General features: G+C 43.6%; 1 protein-coding gene across 1 annotated transcript in view; it reads right to left on the minus strand.

Moving 5' to 3' along the window:
* Nucleotides 1-20779, minus strand: part of PLEKHH1 (pleckstrin homology, MyTH4 and FERM domain containing H1) — a 60156-nt gene that overhangs the window by 17072 nt on the left and 22305 nt on the right. Inside the window, exons 7-19 of the mRNA XM_068162064.1 lie at nt 15894-16882; nt 12496-12574; nt 11791-11879; nt 10563-10713; nt 9453-9592; nt 8577-8687; nt 6882-6968; nt 5779-5940; nt 3850-3930; nt 2655-2834; nt 2415-2523; nt 1478-1590; nt 152-328 (exon numbers count right to left, since the gene is read on the minus strand). Of these exons, the coding sequence (XP_068018165.1) occupies nt 152-328; nt 1478-1590; nt 2415-2523; nt 2655-2834; nt 3850-3930; nt 5779-5940; nt 6882-6968; nt 8577-8687; nt 9453-9592; nt 10563-10713; nt 11791-11879; nt 12496-12574; nt 15894-16882 (2468 nt within the window). The remainder of the gene's footprint in view (nt 1-151; nt 329-1477; nt 1591-2414; nt 2524-2654; nt 2835-3849; nt 3931-5778; nt 5941-6881; nt 6969-8576; nt 8688-9452; nt 9593-10562; nt 10714-11790; nt 11880-12495; nt 12575-15893; nt 16883-20779) is intronic.

Below are 20779 nucleotides of genomic sequence, written 5' to 3' on the forward strand. Positions count from 1 at the left end.
TGCAAGCAGTCTCAGTGCTGAGGCTCTCCTTTCTCCAGCACACCTTTAACATTTGCACAGTTTTGTGAGAACCAGTCCCATTGCTGATTATTAAACTATGGCATTAAATATAAAGTATTTGCAGAGTGGAAGTGACAAAAGAAGAACTGACCTGAATGACTGAGTGGTTCTGGGGCTGTCGGCAGCTGGTCTGTTTAACAAGCTGGCAGTAAACTTCATTCTGCAGTTCAGTATGTGTCAAGCAGACCTGCAGTGCTGTCTGAGCAAGTGACACATGGTAATCAATAGAAGATGCCTCCACAGGAACATTGATGAACAGCTGACAGGACTGTAAAAAGGTGGAAGTTAGTCAGTGCCATGAACAGAATAGAATAGAATAGAATAGAATAGAATAGAATAGAATAGAATAGAATAGAATAGAATAGACCAGGTTGGAAGAGACCTTTGAGATCATCAAGTCAAATCTATCATCCAACACCGTCTAATCAACTAAACCATGGCACCAAGCACTCCATCAAGTCTCCTCCTAAACACTTCCAGTAATGGTGACTCTACCACTTCCCTGGGCAGCCCATTCCAATAGACAATCACTCTCCTAACCCTCCCCTGGTGCAGCTTGAGACTGTGTCCCCTTGTTCTGGTGCTGGTTGCCTGGGAGAAGAGACCAGCCCCCGCCTGCCTACAACCTCCCTTCAGGTCTCCCCTGAGCCTCCTCTTCTCCAGGCTTAGCAACCCCAGCTCCCTCAGCCTCTCCTCATAGGGCTTGTGCTCCAAACCCCTCCCCAGCTTTGTTGTCCTCCTCTGGACACGTTCCAGCAAGTCAACATCTTTCCTAAACTGAGGGGCCCAGAACTGGACACAGTACTCAATACAGCAACACTTCCCAGAAGCATTACAGACAATTAATGAATTCTTCTAAAGAACCTTGAAAGGAGGGAGGAGCATAAATACTTAGCTCCTCTCCCTCCCTCTTTGTGTTGTGGCAACTAGAAAACTCACTCAAACTTCCACACCTGAGGAGCTCACAAGTCAGCATGAGAATCAAGGGAGAAATGTACCTGCCTTTCAGGCCTGTACTTTACTTTGCTAAGACTGTCAAGTCTTACTGCTTATCTTACAATCCTAGAGTGCAAGAATAAAATTTCCAACAGCTTCATCTCTGGTCTAACTGACACAACTAGGTTTACCCGTAAATTGTTTCTGTTTCCTTCAATCTAGCTACTGGAGAGGAAAAAGAAAGATAAAACCTGTAGGGAACATTGCTTCTAAACCCAGATTCCCTACAAGGAAAAATTAAACTGAGAGAGAAAGAATAACACCTAATGTTCAACTGTTCTACTGTAATTAAATGACCCAGCAGGTCTGTCTAAAGCAACCAGTGGTGACAGTAAATGTTGTGACAAATAACGTGACCAAACAATGTTGTCCCAACAACAGAGCAGAGTAACAGAAAACCTTGCAACATCCTTTAAAATACCTTAAAGAGTTTCAGAGCTTCAGTCTGTAGAGCTTCAGATGGCAGAGTTGTGAGGGATGTGTGCAACCCATCTTTACTGTAGCACAACATAGGATGTTTCCAGAGAGGAGAATCTGAGACAGCAGATGGGCAAAAACATGCATTGTCAGAAACAGAACAAAGACAGTGTCCACACTGAACAGGAACCTTGGTGAAATGGCAAAGCATCTGAGGAAGCAGCACTGCACTAGGCCATGTTTATCTTTGATTCCACTTCACTGATTTCAGCAAAGCTTGCCATGAACAAGGAGTCAGCAGCAGCAAAAGTATTGCCAATATCGCCGTCCACAGTCCTGCTGTGCTAGAGCTTATCAGCTGGATTCTGGTGACAAACTGCTTAGCAGTATGTTCAAACAAGAGACAAACTCTGCCAGGGCAGCTGCCTATGATGGGGGTTCACACATAGGTTCAGGAATATGTGTGTGTGCAGGAAAAGAGGATTAAGTACAAACACACGTTAACTAACACACATCTGAGAGTACAGTGCATAAACATAGGAGGAACAGATGAGCATGGAGGTTGTGAGGGTTCAGATGTGCAGAGAGAGGGGCAAGATGTGAAGGCAAGTGTGTGTGAGTGTGTTTAGAGGACAGAGCATGTGTTTGTATGGTCAAGATTCCCAGAAAAGGAAAATCATGAGCAACAATAACAAGAAAAATGAAAGCTCCAATTCTTTTATAATGCTACAGACATTCCGGATGCTTTATAACTGATAGACTTGTCTAGTTTCACAATACAATGCCTCCTCTCCATAGGCATTACTATAGAACTAGAGAGGAAGAATGCTCTATCACATGCACCCTACTGAGAATCCCCTTCCCTCACCTTTGGCTGGGAACTGATTTTATCCTTCGTTATGCTTTGGGACCATGGAAAAGAGTTTGTGGTTTCTACTTACTAGGGTCTCCCTCTGCGTCCAGTAGTTTTCCAATGAGTTGTTCGTATGATGTACCCACTGTGGCGTTATTGCTACCAGCTGCTACAGTCAGATGGTACAGCCAGGTGTTCTAGGCACAAGGATGAGAACACTACAGGTCAGCTCAGACCTTGTTCTCTACACAGAGCTTCGGTCTGTATGCCGCATTTGCCCACTGAAACCAAAAAGACTCTTGTCCTCCAAAGAGGATGTCCTTCATACCTTCTCCTGTTTGGTGCGAATAAGTAAGTATGTGGGACTCTGGTCCTGTGGGTGAATCACCAGTGTGCAATGGGATGAGAGAAGTCCTCCACCTGTGGCTTCATAATCTTCATCAGAGTCACAGGAACGGTCTACTTCTTCCACTTTGGACTCACGCATAGGCAGATGCCCTAGGGGACACTATCAGGCGGGAAAGCCCTTTAGTAAGTGTAGCTAATCTCCCACTATGGACAGGGAACACTGTGGGGTGAGGGGGGAAAGCAACAAACAGGTCAACATGCTAGCAATTCTGTGAAAGACAAGGAATAAACTGTAATTGAGGTTTAATTTAATTATGCAATCTTGTATTTCTGTAGGATCTCTTCACTTTAGTACAACTAAAGTACTTACAAACTGTGTTACTACTTTTATTTTTATTCTTCAGAGGACATGTGCAGGTCAGAAGGAGAGTATGCAAATAAAAAGATGGTCTTTCCCGTAAAGTACTGGGTTTTAGCATTACCCTTGTGAGTTGTTTGAGGTCATTGGTTTTGGAAGACAAGGTGTGCTTTCTGATGTCAGTTGCTCAGTATCATGAGCCACTGTCTTCCAATTCTGGTCAGACTCTCTGTTTGCTACTGGAAGATAAGTACTTTAGCAATTACATAAATAGGCAGATTCAGACAAACAGAGGGTATCTGCTGTGCTAACTCTGGAGGTCAGTCACATGCATGAGTCACAGTATTCCTCAATATTCTACAACTTGGGTTTTGATATCACTGAGAAAAGTAATGGACCATTGGGCCAAAATTCCAGAAATGGAAGCACGTCACACTGATGAAGTGGTCTCCTTCTTCCCAGATTGTTGCTGCTTATTTTAATGACAGCATGAAGAATCTATCTGCTGCTGTATGGAAGTCTGCTCTAAAGGCTTCAGAAGTCCAAATGAAGAAAGTGAGAAACAAGAGAAACAGTGATCAGAGAAAAAGCAGTCACTCACCTCTTAAGTATTTTGTCATTTTTGCTTTAAAAAACAACAAACAAACAAAACAAAAACACCACCAACAAAAAATGCAACAGAATCCAGAGAAAATACTGATTTTCTTTGAGGAGCAGATGCTGATAGAAGTACAGCCAAACAAGAGTTTGAAACGTAAGACACAAAAGCAGTAAAAGGAAGAGAATTGTCCAGGAACAAAAAGGGGAAAGGAATTACCTTATCTTCATGATTTCGATAATAGTAGAAGGTTTTTCCAATCAGTGCACACCAGACCAGCTTGGAGTGACCATGCTTGACCTGTAAGGAAGACAAAGAAAGACATGTTTTTAACACCAGCAATGTTGCTGGAGTGATTTTCTAGAGTTTCTGCTCCCAATTCAACTTGCCTTTAAAAGCTGCATATGTATTTGTCCTGTGCTAATATGAACTTGGTTCACAGCATAGAGGTTACCACTTCCAAAACCAGGGAAGTACATCCCATCCAAGTAGATGTGGCACAGGTTCTTATGAGTCTAGGATTTTGTGAAGTAATTTTTACTCACTCTGAACAACCCATAATATCTATCTCCTGAAATACATTAAGAATAACCTTTTGGGGATTTTAAACCCAAATAATTTCATCTCGGCAGGAAAAGACCAGTCAACGTGTAGTCAAAGGAGCTGGTTTCTGTTACAGAAGAACAAGCTTCAGACACAGGGGTTTTTTTAGCCATTTGTAGCTGGTGACCAGAATTACATTTAAAAATGCATAGTAACTTGTTCTGTAATACCAATCAATGGAACTAGCACAAAGCCAAAGAATTTTCAGCTGTTCTACTTTGTACTGAGGCTTGTGCAGTCTGTTATCATGGGAATAAATGCTAACCTAGAACCATACAAGCCATTTCTTTGAAACTCTCCTATATCACCAAGTTAAGATCCATTCAATGTGAAATGCAACATTTCCTGGTTTTTTTTGGTTTTGTTTGGTTGTGTTTTTTTTTGTTATGACATGCTGTTTTCTTCTTTTGAAGAAAATCATCAGTAGATTTGCAGATGACACCAAGCTGGGAGCAGGTGTTGATCTGTTAGAGGGTAGGAGAGCTCGGCAGAGGGACCTTGACGGGCTGGGCAGAGGGGCAGAGTCCAAGGGCATGAGATTTAACACATCTAAGTGGTGGGTTCTACCACATTGGCCACAACAACCCCATGCAGGGCTACAGGCTGGGATCAGAGTGGCTGGTGAGCAGCCAGGCAGACTGGTTGATAGTAGGCTGAACATGAGCCAGGAGTGTGCCCAGGTGGCCAAGAAGGCCAATGGCATCCTGGCCTGTATCAGGAACAGTGTGGCCAGCAGGAGCAGGGAGGTCATTCTCCCCCTGTACACAGCACTGGTTAGGCCACACCTTAAGTACTGTGTCTAGTTCTGGGCCCCTCAGTTTAGGAAAGATGTTGACTTGCTGGAACGTGTCCAGAGGAGGGCAACAAAGCTGGGGAGGGCTTTGGAGCACAAGCCCTATGAGGAGAGACTGAGGGAGCTGGGGTTGCTTAGCCTGGAGAGGAGGAGGCTCAGGGGAGACCTTCTTGCTCTCTACAACTACCTGAAGGGAGGTTGTAGGCAGGCGGGGGCTGGTCTCTTCTCCCAGGAAACCAGCACCAGAACAAGGGGACACAGTCTCAAGCAGTGCCAGGGGAGGTTTAGACTGGATGTTAGGAAGAAATTCTTCATAGTGAGAGTGATTGCCCATTGGAATGGGCTGCCTGGGGAGGTGGTGGAGTTGCCATCACTGGAGGTGTTTAGGAGGAGACTTGATGGGGTGTTTGGTGCCATGGTTTAGTTGACTAGACGGTGTTGGACGCAATGATCTTGAAGGTCTCTTCCAACCTGGTCTACTGTACTCTACTCCACTCTACTCTACTCTACTCTAAGTATTTGTTATTACTGTTTGACAAAGAACTTCTCAGTAGCCCTGCTTGTCCCATACCTTACCAACAAACGTTCCTCTCTCTGAAGTACAGAAGACTACTGCCACTTTTCTTTCTTTACTCACTCTTCTATAGAGCATTAAAATAATTATTTCTTGGTGACATTTACTGCACAGACCAAGAAGCCTGCTGACTGACAATACTGAGTTAAATTGAATAAGGCTAGAAAAACTATTTTACCTTGGTGAGCCAACCTTTTACAGTAGGTTTTGCATCACTGTGAGGAACACCAACAGGATTGGTCACTTGCACTCTCAGAATACTCTGAAGGACATGAATCCACTCCTCCAGGATGTTGGGAGAGTCTGCTGTCAAGAAGTAGGTTCTCTTTTCTGTCACAAGCTGGGAGGAAAAGGAGTGAGAAGTATAAATCTGCACACTTATGAATCTTTTCTCCAGCTGCTCAGTTTCATTATCCAATACAATTTTTTGTGGTGTATGAGGTTTTCTTTTAAGGTAAGAAAAAATGTTCTAACCCTCAAAGTTCCAATGAAAGAACAGAAACTCAGGTTAATCAAATTCTCATGAGGTCTCTTGCTCTTTCTCTTGGATATTGTGACTTTCTCTCCTCTCATCCTTTCTTGCACACATTTTTTCTTTTTAAAAGGTAACTCCATAAATGTGGTGGTGGGTTTGGCTGCCTTGACTTTGTATGGCGTTTTGCCTTCAGTAGCTTGTGGCTGTGAGCAGAAAGATGCTATGAACTGGGTAACGGGACAAAGTAGCTCACAGGTCAGGCCATGTGCCTTTCAGTAAGAGCATGAGAGAAACTTTAATGCCACCTTTGTAATGAAGTCCTCTAACAATGACTTAAAATTGAATCCACTGATGGGACAATTTCTAATACTTCTGCAGCTGAATTCTAGTAGGATGTTTCTTCAGATCCTCCAAACATGTGAAGCCAGGGAGGAGACCTTGTGAGAGGAATCTTTCAGAAAGAGGAGATCCTAGGTACTGTCTTGTTTTAATAGTTTTAAGACTCACTTTTCCCCACAGATTTCAAGCTCTCGGTCCTGACTCCAAAAAAGGAAAATGTTATGATGTAAAGAACCCCCCAAAATAAATGAGAGTTTCTTTCCATTTCAAAAGGCTGTATTTGGGTTATAATTTAGCTTTTTCTCCATTATTTATTAAACTGTCTGGTTTGTGCCCGGACGCACAGGGGCCAGACAAAGTCAGCTCATATCAGCTGAGACGTACAGTACCATTCAGCTTGAAATAAGTGCTCTCTCATTCAGCCACTGAGTGTGTGGTTATCTGCAGGATGAAAAAGCAATGCTTACCTGGAATGTCTGGGACCCTTCACCTCTGACAATTTGGCAGGAGGAATTCAGCTCCATCTGCCCTTGTGGTTTGTGGATGACATCACTCTGAAAAGGGAAAAGCAAACTACCTTTTCTGTAGCTAGAAAAAATTCAGATGGGTCTTGGAGTACTTAAATGAGGTGTTCAAGAGGGGACTGGACGTGGCACTTGGTGCCATGGTTTAGTAGTAATGAGGTCATGGGTGACAGGTTGGACTTGATGATCTTTGAGGTCTCTTCCTACCTTATTGATTCTATGATTCTACGAAAATACACATGTGCAGGTTGGAGTCTGCATTCATGAGCTGGAAAGGACAGCTGACAGTTGTCAGGTTGAATATCAGACAGTGTGATCCTGTTGCAATGATGGAGCAAAAGGCTCCTTAACAGTAGCAGACAATATAACAAACACTGTCTTATGAAATTCAGATTGGAGATTATGAAAAAAAAACCCAACAAACCCAAACCCTTTCTCACTGGGAAGGCAACACAATACCAAATGGGTACTCAGAGAGCAGCTGAATTTCCACCTTTGAAAGTTTTCAAGATTCAGATACACAAAGCCACAAGCGGTTTGATTTACAGCTGGCGACAGTCAATATTCAATGTGTCAGTTGGACTAGGGTCTTTCAGAAATCCCTTCCAACCAACAGTACAAATTCTCCGTATTTATGAAATTTGTATATACAAAAAATGTCTGTGTATAACTGGCTTGTGAATGCTGGTGGACAAACCTAGTATCGGAAATAAAGATGCATTGTGCTGTAAAGTGTACCATTGTTTTGTCAGAATATGACAACAGCTGTGAAAAATTAAACAAGCTGAAAACAAATCTTCTCAACATTCCTGACCTGCAGGCAAAGATGTGTATATACACAGAAATACTGTGTATATACACACTGTGCAGGTATGGAGGAAATTACTGTGGCCAGAAGAACAAAAACATGCAAATAACCCCAAGTATAGTTCTCTTTAATGTGGCTAAGTTCAGCAGAATAATGAAGGCAAACAATAAATGTATTTTATTGTATATACAAATTTTCAGTGCATACTGCTTGAAGTTTTGGAAGAATGTAACTTCTTTTGAAACAGTTGTGAGTTATAAAACAGATTTGGAAAGGTTTGAATGCACAAACGTGTTCTGTCAGTAGTTTTTCAAGGCAGCATTTTGCATGAAAGCTTATTTTCAATTGCACCCTAGTTTTCTAATACTTCTATGTCCACCTGAGAGGGTGAAAAACACAAGATTGTAACTTTGACCCCCCCTGAAAGTTGTAGGTTTCCTCAGAGCCCCATATGCTGACTGATCAGCACCCTCCTGGTGTTGTAATATATTTTTCCTTTATTTTCACCTCCAACATGACCAAAGCCAGGCCATAGTATGCCTTCTGCTTTTTGTGCTCTGTATGCAACTGACTAATAGGTGTCAGATTTCTGCCCTTGTGAACAATCTTTCATATACTGGAAAATGCTACCTCATGGAGCATCCTTGCCTAAGCAGAAACCCATAGTTGATGCTGTGGGTCAGACATAAATCTCTTTGGCAGGACATTTTGGGGGAAGCTTGCCCATGGCTTGCCTATACCACCACAACAGCTCTGTCAGCCTGGAACTGGTTCTGCAGACAACTTCCCCTGTGCCTCCACGCAGGAGTCAATGTATCCTCGTGACTCACCGGGGACTTGTAGTACATTAGTTGTCTGTTTCTGAGAACAAACCATCTTCTCTTCCACATCTTCACCTGGCTTCCCATTTTCAGCAAGTAACCTGATTTTTCCATGGGTTCCTGGAGAGCAAAGAGCAAAGGGGAGAGAAGGCTGTCTTGTGCCCCTCAAAATACAAATGAAAGAGTGTTGAAATGAAGCTCAGACATTTGCTGCGTCTGTGATTTTCTCTGTGTGATGGGAGTAACAGCCATACAAGGTCAGTGCTCTCTGATCAACTTGGAAAGAGTCCTAGACTATCTGTGTAGTGACAAATATTACATTGTGTTGTTTTAGCAAATAAACCATCTGAAGATCACTCCAATGATGGTTTGAGGCACTAAAAACTTACTTGTTTTCCTACCACAGCAGTGATTTATCAAATAAAAGTGAAGGCCATGATTAGCCTCCTGCTCCTTGCCTGCTTGATTCCTTACATTTAGGAGTGCAGAATTTAATGCTGCCTGTGTTTGAGTTTTGGTTGGCTGTTTTTGTTTTTCCTTAGGACAAAATATTCAGTTGTTTTTCCTTACTCACTCCAAATTTCCAGAACTGTTTTGTCATAACAGTATAATGGCATCATTAAAGTAGAGTCTGACTACAGTAAACCAGTATAGGTCATCAGAAAACAAAAATATAAACACTGAGGGCTTATTACGTAACCACGTAACAGAAATTGCACCTTCTTCTGAAGCATCAGATAATGTAGTTTGATACAGATCAGCTGGACCAAAAGACCAGTCTGATAGAGCATCACTTTGCAGGGGTTAACTCTTTATATTGTAGTTGAGATTTTTCAAGGCCAAGACTGTTTACATCTCTCATAACTGTGAGGTAGCAACACTTACAGTGCAGATTCCACCGTCAGTGGAATAGGAAGATGTTCGCTGTAGCTTATGTTCTGGCTCTGAATAGTCACCATCCAAGGAGTAGGCATCAGGAGGGATGGCATAGTCACTCTCAGAGCTCAGTGAGGACATAGATACACCTGCTCAAAATAAAGAATGAGAAATATGGCTAGACAGAAGCACACACTGAATACTGCACACTCAGGAAAAGTTTTTGAGTTCACGATTAAGGCCTTTGTGTTCAGGAATAATAAATCAGGTCAGACTTTGGAAACTCAAACCCCATTAACCAAACTTAGAAGATGGTTGGGTTTGGTTTTTTTTTCCTAGGAAGACAAGTAGTGAGGGAGAGTTTTGGATACTGACAGTGAAATAAATTTGTTGCTGAATAAACAGAGGTTGAAAAAACACCTTTTAAAATATAGAAATCAACAGACTTGTTGTCTAAGCATAGATGTACTGTTTTCAGCTTGGAAACACCCATTATAAAGCCTCAAGCCCCTCTCATTTAAACTACAGAGTAGGCTCCTTCACTAGCAATGGGGCTCTGTTTTCTGTGAATCTTCCACCATGGCAATACACAGATGCATCAGCCCATGACTCACAAAAGAAGTTAAGATGATGTAAAATGGGTTTTTATTTTATTGACCAATAGTAATGAAAATTCCACTCAAAGTTCCAGTTTAACCTTCCCAGTAGTCAAGAAAAATTGTCCTAGCCAGGACCCAAATTACCTCATGCCCCTCACAGATTATTGGTCAAGAAATTATCAGCCAGTGACAGATAAAACCCATTTTCTTCGATATCTCAATACTAGCTTGATTACAAATGAGAAGTCACAGAGAAGGTATGGATGGCTTCACTAGATATGTGACTTAGAAGATGAATTCTTCACATAATCTTAGTTTAGTGAGTGCCTGCATGGAGATATACCAGCAGTAAATCCATTTAAAAGACAGATTTCTGCTGAGTAGCTGTTGATGTCTGGGAGAACTTATTAGCATCATCAAAGCTAAGCATTTGCTTGTCACTGATGATGCTGTTCAGGATATGTTGCTTCACCCATGAGAATGGAGCTCATGCTTCTCAGTATCAATACTCTCACTTTACCTCTCTTCACTGCACGAGGGCTGCCCGGCATGCTAGCTTTCCTGTTCTCAGATCCAGCTGTAGAAGTCCTGAAGCTGGCATGGGAGCCACAGTCATCATCAGAGCCAGAAGACTCATCTAAGAAAGGCACATTGCTGATCTGAGTGGCTTTCTGGAGAATAGAAAGGAGATGTGGCAATGAGCACAGGCCCTTCATTTTCATACTGTCCTGCTCAGGGCTACTCGTTTCCTCCCTTTCTTGTATAAGAAGTTCCAGGCTGGACTCTCTCATTTGATCTGTTTGAGATCTGGTGACTCTTGCCTACTGTTCCACAAGCCCTGTGATTCCCTGTTAACACTCAAGAGCCTGTTTCCATTCTCTAGGCTATGCTATCACCCCTAGATTTCCACAGCCTCATAATAACCAATGCAGATTCTTGGATCAAAACTTGCTGTAATGTTCTCTATTCCTAAGCACATTTGTCATCTGCTACTCCTTTGGCATCCTTTTGGTGTCCATTACATCCTAGAATTCTCTAATTTTCTTTCCTTAACTGCATAGCTTCATCTGGGATGCACTAAGAAAAGTGTGTCCAGGAGGTCTAGGAAGTTCTCCTCCCCTTCTACTCTGCCATGGTGAGACCACACCTGGAATGCTGTGTCCAGTTTTGGGCTCCCCAATTCAAGAGAGACAGGGATCTACTGGAAAGAGCCCAATGGAGAGCAACAAGGATGATTTGGAGACATGAACATCTTTCCTATAAAGAAAGACTGAAAGAACTGGGGCTGTTTTGTCCTGAGAAGAGAAGGCTGAGAGGGTATCTTGTCAATGTCTATAAATATCTGAGGGCTGGGTGTCAAGATGAAGGTGATGGTCTCTTTGTGGTGGTGCCCAGTGATAGGACAAGAAACAAGGGGTACAAGCTGGAACACAGGAAGTTCCACCTCAACACGAGGAGAAACTTCTTTACAGTGAGGGAGATGATGCACTGGAACAGGCTGCCCAGAGAAGTTGTGGCAGCCTCTTCTCTAGAGGCTTTCAAAACCCACCTGGATGTGTTCCTGTGCACCCTGCCCTAGGTGATCCTGCTTTGGCAGGGGGGTTGGACTCAATGATCTCTAAAGATCCCTTCCAATCCCCACCATTCTGTGGTTCTGTGATTCTGTGATCCCATCCTCTCTAATTATTAGCAGACCTAGATCATGTTTTCCATAAGGGGAAAAATGCATAAGGGGAAAAACTCCTTACCCCCTTCAGCGTAGTGTAGACTGGCACTGTGACATTTCTGTAGATCAGACAGGAAAATGGCCCAGAAGGTGAACATGAGAAATTGGATACTGGGAAAAAATCAGAAAGAGACCAAATAATGCAAACTGATGAAGAGGAGGAGGTTTTAATTGAGAGCTACATGTATGTGGGTAAGAATTTATGCAGCCTCTTGGAACACAAAATAATGGAGGGTTGCCATCCTGTACAGTTTGCCCTCAAAGAGGCCAGGGGATGTGTTATTCAATGCACACAATTCCCAGAGACAGCGGCAATGCTCCTTCTGTTTAGCCTTTAAGAGCTCTTACCCAACCTGTGCTCCCCATGATACAATGGCAATCCCATGCACCATTTTCAAACAGGTAAAATATGGAACAGGGGAAGGTGATGGTGAATCACAAGACTAAAAGCAGGCCACAAACATACAGAAGCAGAACAGTGTCAGCAAAAGTGTAGGAGATAATGAGGCCCCTGAAGATATCACTGAATGTAGGGGCTCAAACAGCCCAGCACCAACTGCCCCTGAGATCAGATGTATCCTCCTCCCTTTCTTTATTGTGGCTATCTGCAATATCAGATTTACTTTGAGAACAGGCAAGGAAATGAAGAAATGTGAACAGCCAGAAGCTCAGGTCCCACATTATCACTGTAAACCCCCTCTGAGGATGGATCTTGTCCAGAACTTACAGCAGTTTGAAGTATCATTCACCACAGCCACTTCAGACAATCTCATGCCAGATTTGGCCACAGCATAGATTCGACTCTCCTGGAACAATAATGCCATGAACAGCATTGGTCAGAAAAGAACCATTTCATGCAAAACTAATGTTTGTCACAGAATCACATCACAACCACACCTTTGGGCAGGAAGAGGGGCCCTGTTAGATTGCTCTGCTCCACTAGATGTTGCATGAAATGTGGAAATTATATTTGAATCAAAACAGACTTGGCTAATAAATGCTACAGAGATGATATCTACAGACTGGAAAACCTACATAAAATTATCAATAAATTACTGTGTCACAGTTTGGAAAAAGCTGGGGTTTCCACTTTATGAGCAATGCATTAAAATCAATCAAGATCAGAGTCATCACCTGCAAAAGATTCCCATTCTCTGATAAGGGAATGAAATGCCTGTAATCACAGGATGTTAGGGGTTGGAAGGGGCCTCTGGAGATCTTTGAGTCAAACCCCCCTTTCCACAGTGGGACCATAGAATCTAGCATAGATCGCACAGGAACACATCCAGATGGGTGCTGAAAGCTTTTAGGGAAGGAGACTCCACAAGCTCTCTGGGGAGCTTGTTCCAGTGCTCTGTGACCCTTACAGTAAAGAATTTTTTCTTCATGTTGAGGTAGAACTTCTTGTGCTGTAGTTTACATCCACCCAGGGTGCAAGTGAGAAGGCTGTCCCTTCATTCTTGACACCCAGCCCTCATATATTTATATACATTTATTAGATTCCCTCTCAGTCTTCTTCTCTCCAGACTAAAAAGCCTCTCAGCCTTTCCTCATAAGGCAGTGCTCCAGTGCCTTAATCATCCTTGAGCCTATGTCTGTTATAACAACATACAAAGCTTTCAGTCCAAAGGATCCCCAAGTACTTCACAAATTGATAAAGATTCCAGGGTAGGGATGCTCCTTAAAGCATACAACCAATCACACCCATGTGTCCTGGGTTGGGGACACCAGGAGGGGACAGAGGAGTGCAGGTGCAGCTGCCAAAGGACCAAACCAGAGTCAGGGAAAGTATTTTTACTGTTAATTTCTTGGTTTGTTGTGGAGTTTTACATTTGTGGTTGCCTAATCTTGAAAAGAACTAATGAAACAGCTAAAGGGGGTTAGTACTGAGGGCCAGCAGGTCTTCTTGGCAAGGTCTCCTTGGACCAGGGGAGTGAGGGTGAGGATCACTCAACCAATCCTCCCTGAACCTTCAAGAGGGATTCTCCTCCCCCTCTCCTCTGCCCTGGTGAGAACACATCTGGAGTACTGTGTCCAGTTCTGGTCTCCTCAGTTCTACTACATCCTCAGGGACATAGTAGAGAGTGTTCAGTGGAGGCTTGTAGGATTGTACATCTGTCTGATGGGGAAAGACTGAGAGACTTGGGGCTGTTTAATCTGAAAAAGAGCAGACTGAGAGAAAATCTGATCAATGTTTACAAATATCTGAAGAGTGGATGTCAAGAAGAAGGTGCCATCTGCTTTTCACTGGTGCCCTGTGACAGGACAAGGGGCAATGGACACAAACTGCAACACCAGAAGTTCCACCTCAACATGATGAAAAACTTCTTTATTGTGAGGGTGCTGGAGCCCTGGAGCAGGCTGCCCAGAGAGGTGGTGGCATCTTGTTCTCTAGAGACTTTCAAGACCCATCTGGATGCACTCCTGTGTGACCTGCCCTTTGGCAGGAGTCTTGGACTCAATTTCTGGAAGTCCTTTCTAACCCCTACCATTCTATGACTCTGTGAGGTAACACATACAATACTTAAGAATGAAAGCACCTAAGGCTGCAAAGTCAAGTACACCAAAAACCCCACAAACAACAGAATTGGTGTTTTCCTTAGGTATATGCACCATGATTTAGTCTGTAATGAAATATTATGTGTATTTTTACCCCAGACACCTCTTATTCAGGGCACATAACAGACACTTCTTGCTGATTAAACTGCTATTTAAAATTCTTCAGTGTTTAATATACTTAAACTAGCCCTACCCTAGTACCCAAGTAGTGCACTTACTTGACTGTGGTCTGAACACCAAAACATGGATTTTCCAACTCTAATACTGCAATCCTCCACAAACTTTCAATAAAAACTGTTACAGCTCCCCTAGGAGCAACATTGATAAGTGCTATCACTATTTTCCAGAAAAGAAACTCAGACATAGATCCTCTGAAGTATCAAATATCTTTGGAGTACCCATTTCAAGATGTCCAAGACCTCACTTTTTGAGAATTTAGTATCATATAACATTGTGATGAAAGAGACCAAATATAGTTGCAGCACAGAAATGCTCAGAGCTTCTCCCATAGAATTTACTTGCCAAACCCCAGTTAGACATTGAGAATCTCTCTATGGAACTGATGGTCACCTATGAAAATTTTAAGGGCTTAGCCAGTCTCTGAGAACTATTTCCCTCTTCATGACACCTTTTAAACTTCTGTAGCAAAGCAAACAGACATTTTGAAAACTGCAGTTGCTTTTGCTATGCTACCCAGCTTCATCCCCAGCACAGTTTCATATTACAGACCAAATGGAAAGAGATTCCTTTGGAAAAAAAGCCTGTGATTATTCTGGAGTTTAACTTGCTATCACAAAGGACACGGCCCTAAGCTGAAAAATTATGTCAGGAAAGAAGCAACTATCAATGAGGATTAACAATAAGTGCTTGACTTTGCACCTTCAATAAACCACTTGTTTACCTATGAAAAAGCAAACTGAAGATAATGGAATGATCTCTTTTGATACTACATCGATTGCTGCTAAGTTTATCAGTTAGATTGACACATTAGCAAACAATCCAGCCATCTGAACTAATGAGTAACTGAAAGTGATAACAAACTTCTCTCACGTGAAGCAAGCCATAGGACACAAACACTTTACCAAGGGTTTCCATAAAAGCTTCCCAATGGCAGAAGTATACCATGAGATAGGAATGCTGAGACCTAATGCATGGATCTGTTCTAGCATTCACAGCTTTTTCTGACTCTGAAGCTATCTGGTCTGGTCCATTCACTTGGATTTATGACTCACTTTTCTGTCTTAAAACATAACAGGACTAAGGAATGATTTGTGATCACCCATAAGGATAAACCACACTGCAGCACTTCTTGACTTTGATTTTTCTTCCTGTATTTCTTGAGTACTATTTTCTTCCGCGTATATTTTTTTCTCCTCATAAAAGAGAAAAGAATTTAAAAGTTGTCACTGGAACCAGTACACCTTGTGATGTGGAACTGTCAGACTAGGTGGTTCAGAAAAGGGACTGATGTCCACAGGAAGTAATTGCTTGAGACCAAGAGCTGTTGTAGCCTAACTACTCAGAGAAAAGCAGAACTTCTCAGATTGTTGTCCTTGCATTTCTTACCCATGATGGCAATCTGTGTAGTGGTGGTGTGGGTGGTTTACCTCCCGGGTCAAGCATGCCAGTTTCAGAACTCCCAGCTTCTCTTTGTCCTGCAAATAAGTGGTTGATTTCTTCACATGTTCCAGCTTCTTCACACAGCAGGCCATGTTCTGTCTCCATCTTCTCTAGCACCCCATCATCATCGATGTCTGTCTCCTTCACTTGCCCATGGCAGACTGGAGAGTCTGTTATGGGCTGGAAGGTGCTAGCCTCTAAGCTCATTACACAATGGAAAGAATTAGCCCCTGGCTGTGGCTGGCTGTAATGTCTCTTGGCTAGCTGGATGCTGTCTCTTGGTGTGTTAGGAGTTCGTATTTTGGGAAAAGTCATACTGCTGCCAAGGCCACGATCCCTCCCTGGACAGAGGGAACGTGCTGTAACGGTTGGTGTTGACACAGCCAGGGGTGGCTCAGCAGTTTGAAGATGGCCTTCAAGCATGGTCATTATTTTTCCTGAGGAAGAAGAGTCCAGCCAGTGGGAGTGGAACTTGGCACTCAGATCATCAGAGAAGCGGGTGCCATCTAAAGCTGCTTGTTGCAAGGTGCTCACAGCACTACAGTTTCCTTCCAAAGGTGACTGGAAAGTCAAAGCCTCAAGGATTCTTGTGGCTGAGGCTGGAGGGTCCAATGACGTGGGGTCAGAGCATCCTAACCTGTGTTCAGAACTTATGGGTGGGAATACATCTTTCTCTGTGGAGAGATTCCAGCTTGATGGGTCAGATATAAGGTTCAATGTGCTGTGGGAAAGCGGAGATTTATCCTCTTCATCCTCAGTAAAGGTCTCATTGGCAAGGACTATGTTTCCTGTAGAGAGGACATGTTTGGCACGTCTGAAACCAGGTGTAAGGAGCATAGATTTCTGGTCTATTTCCTCAGCAAAAGAGGGTGATGCTCTGGGCTTCAGAGAATTACAGCTCCAAAAGGATTCAAAGGCAGGAATGCTGGCCATATCTACAATGGAGGAAAACATACAGTTAGGGCATTCAAATGCTCTACTCTCTGAAGTGTTACTTGCTAATGTAAGTTGTTCATGTTAGCTGTAGTTTGGCAGCATCCTGGCCTGGTTATGACTAACACAGAATCACAGATTCACAGTATCACAGTATCACCAAGGTTGGAAGAGACCTCAAAGATCATTGAGTCCAACGCACCACCCAGCACTGAAGGGTCAACACTCAGCCCTGTCCCTAAGCACCAGGTGTGCAGCTCATTCCAACATTTGCTAACCCTTTCAGTGAAGAAACTAAACCTCCCCTGGCACAGCTTGTAACCATTTCCTCTAGTCCTGCCATTTATCAGCAAGGAGAAGAAGCTCTGCCCCGTCCTTGCTCCAGCCCCCCTTCAGGTAGTTACAGAGAGCGATGAGGACTCCCCTCAGCCTCCTCCTCTCTAAACTGAACAACCCCAGCTCCCTCAGAAGCTTCTTGTATGCCATGTGCTTCATGTCCTTCACGAGCCTCCTTGCCCTTCTCTGGACTCACTTCAGCACCTCAATATTCTTCCTGTAGTGAGGGCCCCAGAACTGAGCACAGTACTTGAGGTGTGGCCTCACCAGGGCTGAGTACAGGGGGATGATCACCTCCCTGTTCCTGCTGGCCACAGTGTTTCTAATACAAGCCAGGATGCCACTGGCTCTCCTGGACACCCAGGCACACTGCTGACTCAGGTTCAGTGGACCATCAACCAACAGTCCCAGGCCTCTCTCCACGTTGCAGCTTTCCAATCACAGAGCCCAGGTCTGTAGCTTACCATGGGGTTGTTGTGACCCAGGTGCAGGACCTGGCACCTGGCCTTGCTGAACTTCATACAATTACCTTTGGCACATCAGCCTAACCTGTCCAGATCCTGTTTTAAAGGTTCCTTGCCCTTTAGCAGATTGACACAGCTACCCAGCTTGGGGTCATCTGCAAACTTACTGAGGGTGCATTCAGTTCCCTCATCCAGATAATTAATAAAGGTTTTAAAGAGGACGTGCCCCAGTACAGGAGGACAGGCCCAGTACGGAATGCTGGAGGACACCACTAGTGACTGAGCACCAGCCAGATTTAACTCTATTCACCACCACACTATGGGCACAACTGTGACAGAAGTACCATACAGTTAAATGGGAATTGTACAGAGAAGAATAATAGAAAATTATCAGTTTCTTTAAAAAGGGAAATTAAGTGGTACCTAATGAAATGATCAGGCAGTATGTTTAGAATCTACAGAAGGAAGGGGATTTTTTCCAGACAAAAAATGGAAAGAGAATGCTTCAATGTCCAAATGATAGGCCAGAAAACAAGTGGGTGAGACAAATAACTGTTCAGGCAGAAGTTCTGGCCTAGGAACTTCCTAAAACACTGACAGAAGCTCAAAGGGTACATGGAAAGGAGGACAGCTCTAGCTCTACGCGAAATATTTTCTACACTCTTTTCTGAAACATCCACAGCCAGCCAGGTGACAAGATACTGGCCCAGAGAAGTTTTCTGTCTAACTCAGCATAGCATGTTTTACTCTTACCTATCCACAGTTATGTTTCTTCCACAATTACATTTCTTCTCTTCTCTGAAGACAGTCATGACAAGGAAGTGCACTTACCCACATAATACTTTGCCAAAAACCATGTGAGTGGCCAGAATACTGCTTAGCATGGCTTTTGACTTCAGTGGGTGATTTTAGCCATAAAATAAGCTGGCATGATTCCTCCCAGTTCCCAGGGCTAGATGAGGCTCCCAACATCAAGACCTTCTTAAGCATCACACCAATTAATGAGGTTTCTCTCTTTTCAAGAATCCCCCTGGAGCTTTTTGCCATCCTTTTGTGCTACATGACCCAAGCAGTGCTTTTTATCAAAAAGACTTGTAACAGTTGCTTACATGTTTCTGCTGTTAAAACTCCCTTTTATTTTTCCTCTGCCCCTTCAGTTGCTAAATTAGAGGACTGCATAAAAGATAGATGTTAAATTACCTTCATTGTTCTTTGTCTATACTTTATAATGATTCTATGCCTTTCCACAATTACTTGATTTAAAGACTGCCTCTGTTCCTCAAGTTCTGCTGAGTAGCAGCTTTAGAGTATGAGAAAGTGCAGATTAAAAAGTTACTTCACTTTATGATTTTGATTGACTGTGGCATTTATATCTTGCCTGACTGAAAAGTCATAAGATGCTTTGGAAATGGCATAAATATGGGTGAGTGTGACTCTGCACAGCTATTGCTGAAAAACGCTGCCTGAGCATCAAACTTCACAGGCATTGCTTAACCACTGACGGGATTTACAAGGAAGTAGAAACAAACTGAAGACAAAGTAACAGAGGGAAGGGCAAGCAGCAGAATAAATCACTGTTCATTGTGGAGAGCACGAAATGTGCTCTTGGAAAGACAGCTGAAATAGAGACAACCATGAAAACCTAACCTTGGCACTTCAATCACAAGGAACTGACTGCTAACAAAGGTATTCCTGACACATAACACTGGCACACAGAAATCCTGGCACACATTTTCCCCTGCCCCTGAGATAAATCATTAGTGTAGACTGAAAAGAGGACTTTAATTTTAAATATTCTTCCTAGATGCAACAGATGTAGCAGAGAAAGCTGTTACTATTAGTATGGCAAGCAAGAAGAGATTTGTCTCTCTGCAGAGACCTCTGAATTCAGCCTGGCACACTGAGGAGTGGGATAAGGGGAGAGGACAGAGCTGTTTACTGCCCAGAGAGTGGGGCTCCAGGGAACATGTAATGCCAGATTATTAACGCAGCTTACCAGCCATTCTCTTTTTGTAAACAGCCAGAGCCAGAGGGGATGAGAAAAACTCAGCCATAAAGCATTTAGCTAGAAATGTGGTGGGATTTAGAAGGAATTTTGCCCTATTCCCTTGCTGCAGAGTGACAGGAATGTCAGAGATACTTCTGCAGGAAAGAAATGCTCTCTGCCTGCATGCCCAGTGAAGTTCTGGAAACTAGCTGAGTTGCCATGAAAGGTGCTGATTTCAAGCCCTGGAAACCAAAGCTCTTCATCTTTCCACCAAACCACAAAAGCAGGTGCATCGTAAGCAGCTTTCTCCAACTCAACCAGATAGCACAGAGGAACCCAGCTTCTAAAGGCAGAGCAGACAGCTGCTGCCTCAGCCCTTTCAGTTACTCAGCTTACATAGTATTATAGGATAGTATCATAATATCAGTCAGGGTTGGAAGGGACCACAAGGATCATCTAGTTCCAACCCCCCTGCCATGGACAGGGACACCCCACACTAGATCAGGCTGGCCAGAGCCTCATCCAGCCTGCTCTTAAACACCTCCAGGGACGGGGCCTCAACCACCTCCCTGGACAACCCATTCCAGGGCTTCACCACTCTCATGGGGAAGAACTTCCTCCTCACATCCAGCCTGAATCTCCCCACCTCCACCTTCATTCCATTCCCCCTTGTCCTATCACTACCTGATATTCTGAGAAGTCCCTCCCCAGCCTTCTTGTAGGCCCCCTTCAGATACTGGAAGGCCACAAGAAGGTCACCTTGGAGCCTTCTCTTCTGCAGACTGAACAGCCCCAACTCTTTCAGTCTGTCCTCATAGGAGAGGTGCTCCAGCCCTCTGATCATCCTTGTGGCCCTTCTCTGGACATGTTCCAGCATGTCCATATCCCTCTTGTAATAGGGGCTGAATCACCTCCCTTGCCCTGCTGGCCACACTTCTCCTGATGCAGCCCAGGATCTGATTGGCTTTGCGGGCTGCAAGTGCACACTGAGAGCTCATGTTGAGCTTTTTGTCCACCAGCACCCCCAAGTCTCTCTCCTCAGGGCTGCTTTCCAGCCAGTCACTGCCCAGCCTGTATTTGTGCCTGGGATTGCCTCGACCCAGATGCAGGAC

The sequence above is a fragment of the Melanerpes formicivorus genome, unplaced genomic scaffold (assembly GCF_026170545.1).
Source record: "Melanerpes formicivorus ecotype bairdi unplaced genomic scaffold, bMelFor1.0.p_v2 SCAF_62, whole genome shotgun sequence".
In the NCBI taxonomy this organism is placed as follows: domain Eukaryota; kingdom Metazoa; phylum Chordata; class Aves; order Piciformes; family Picidae; genus Melanerpes; species Melanerpes formicivorus.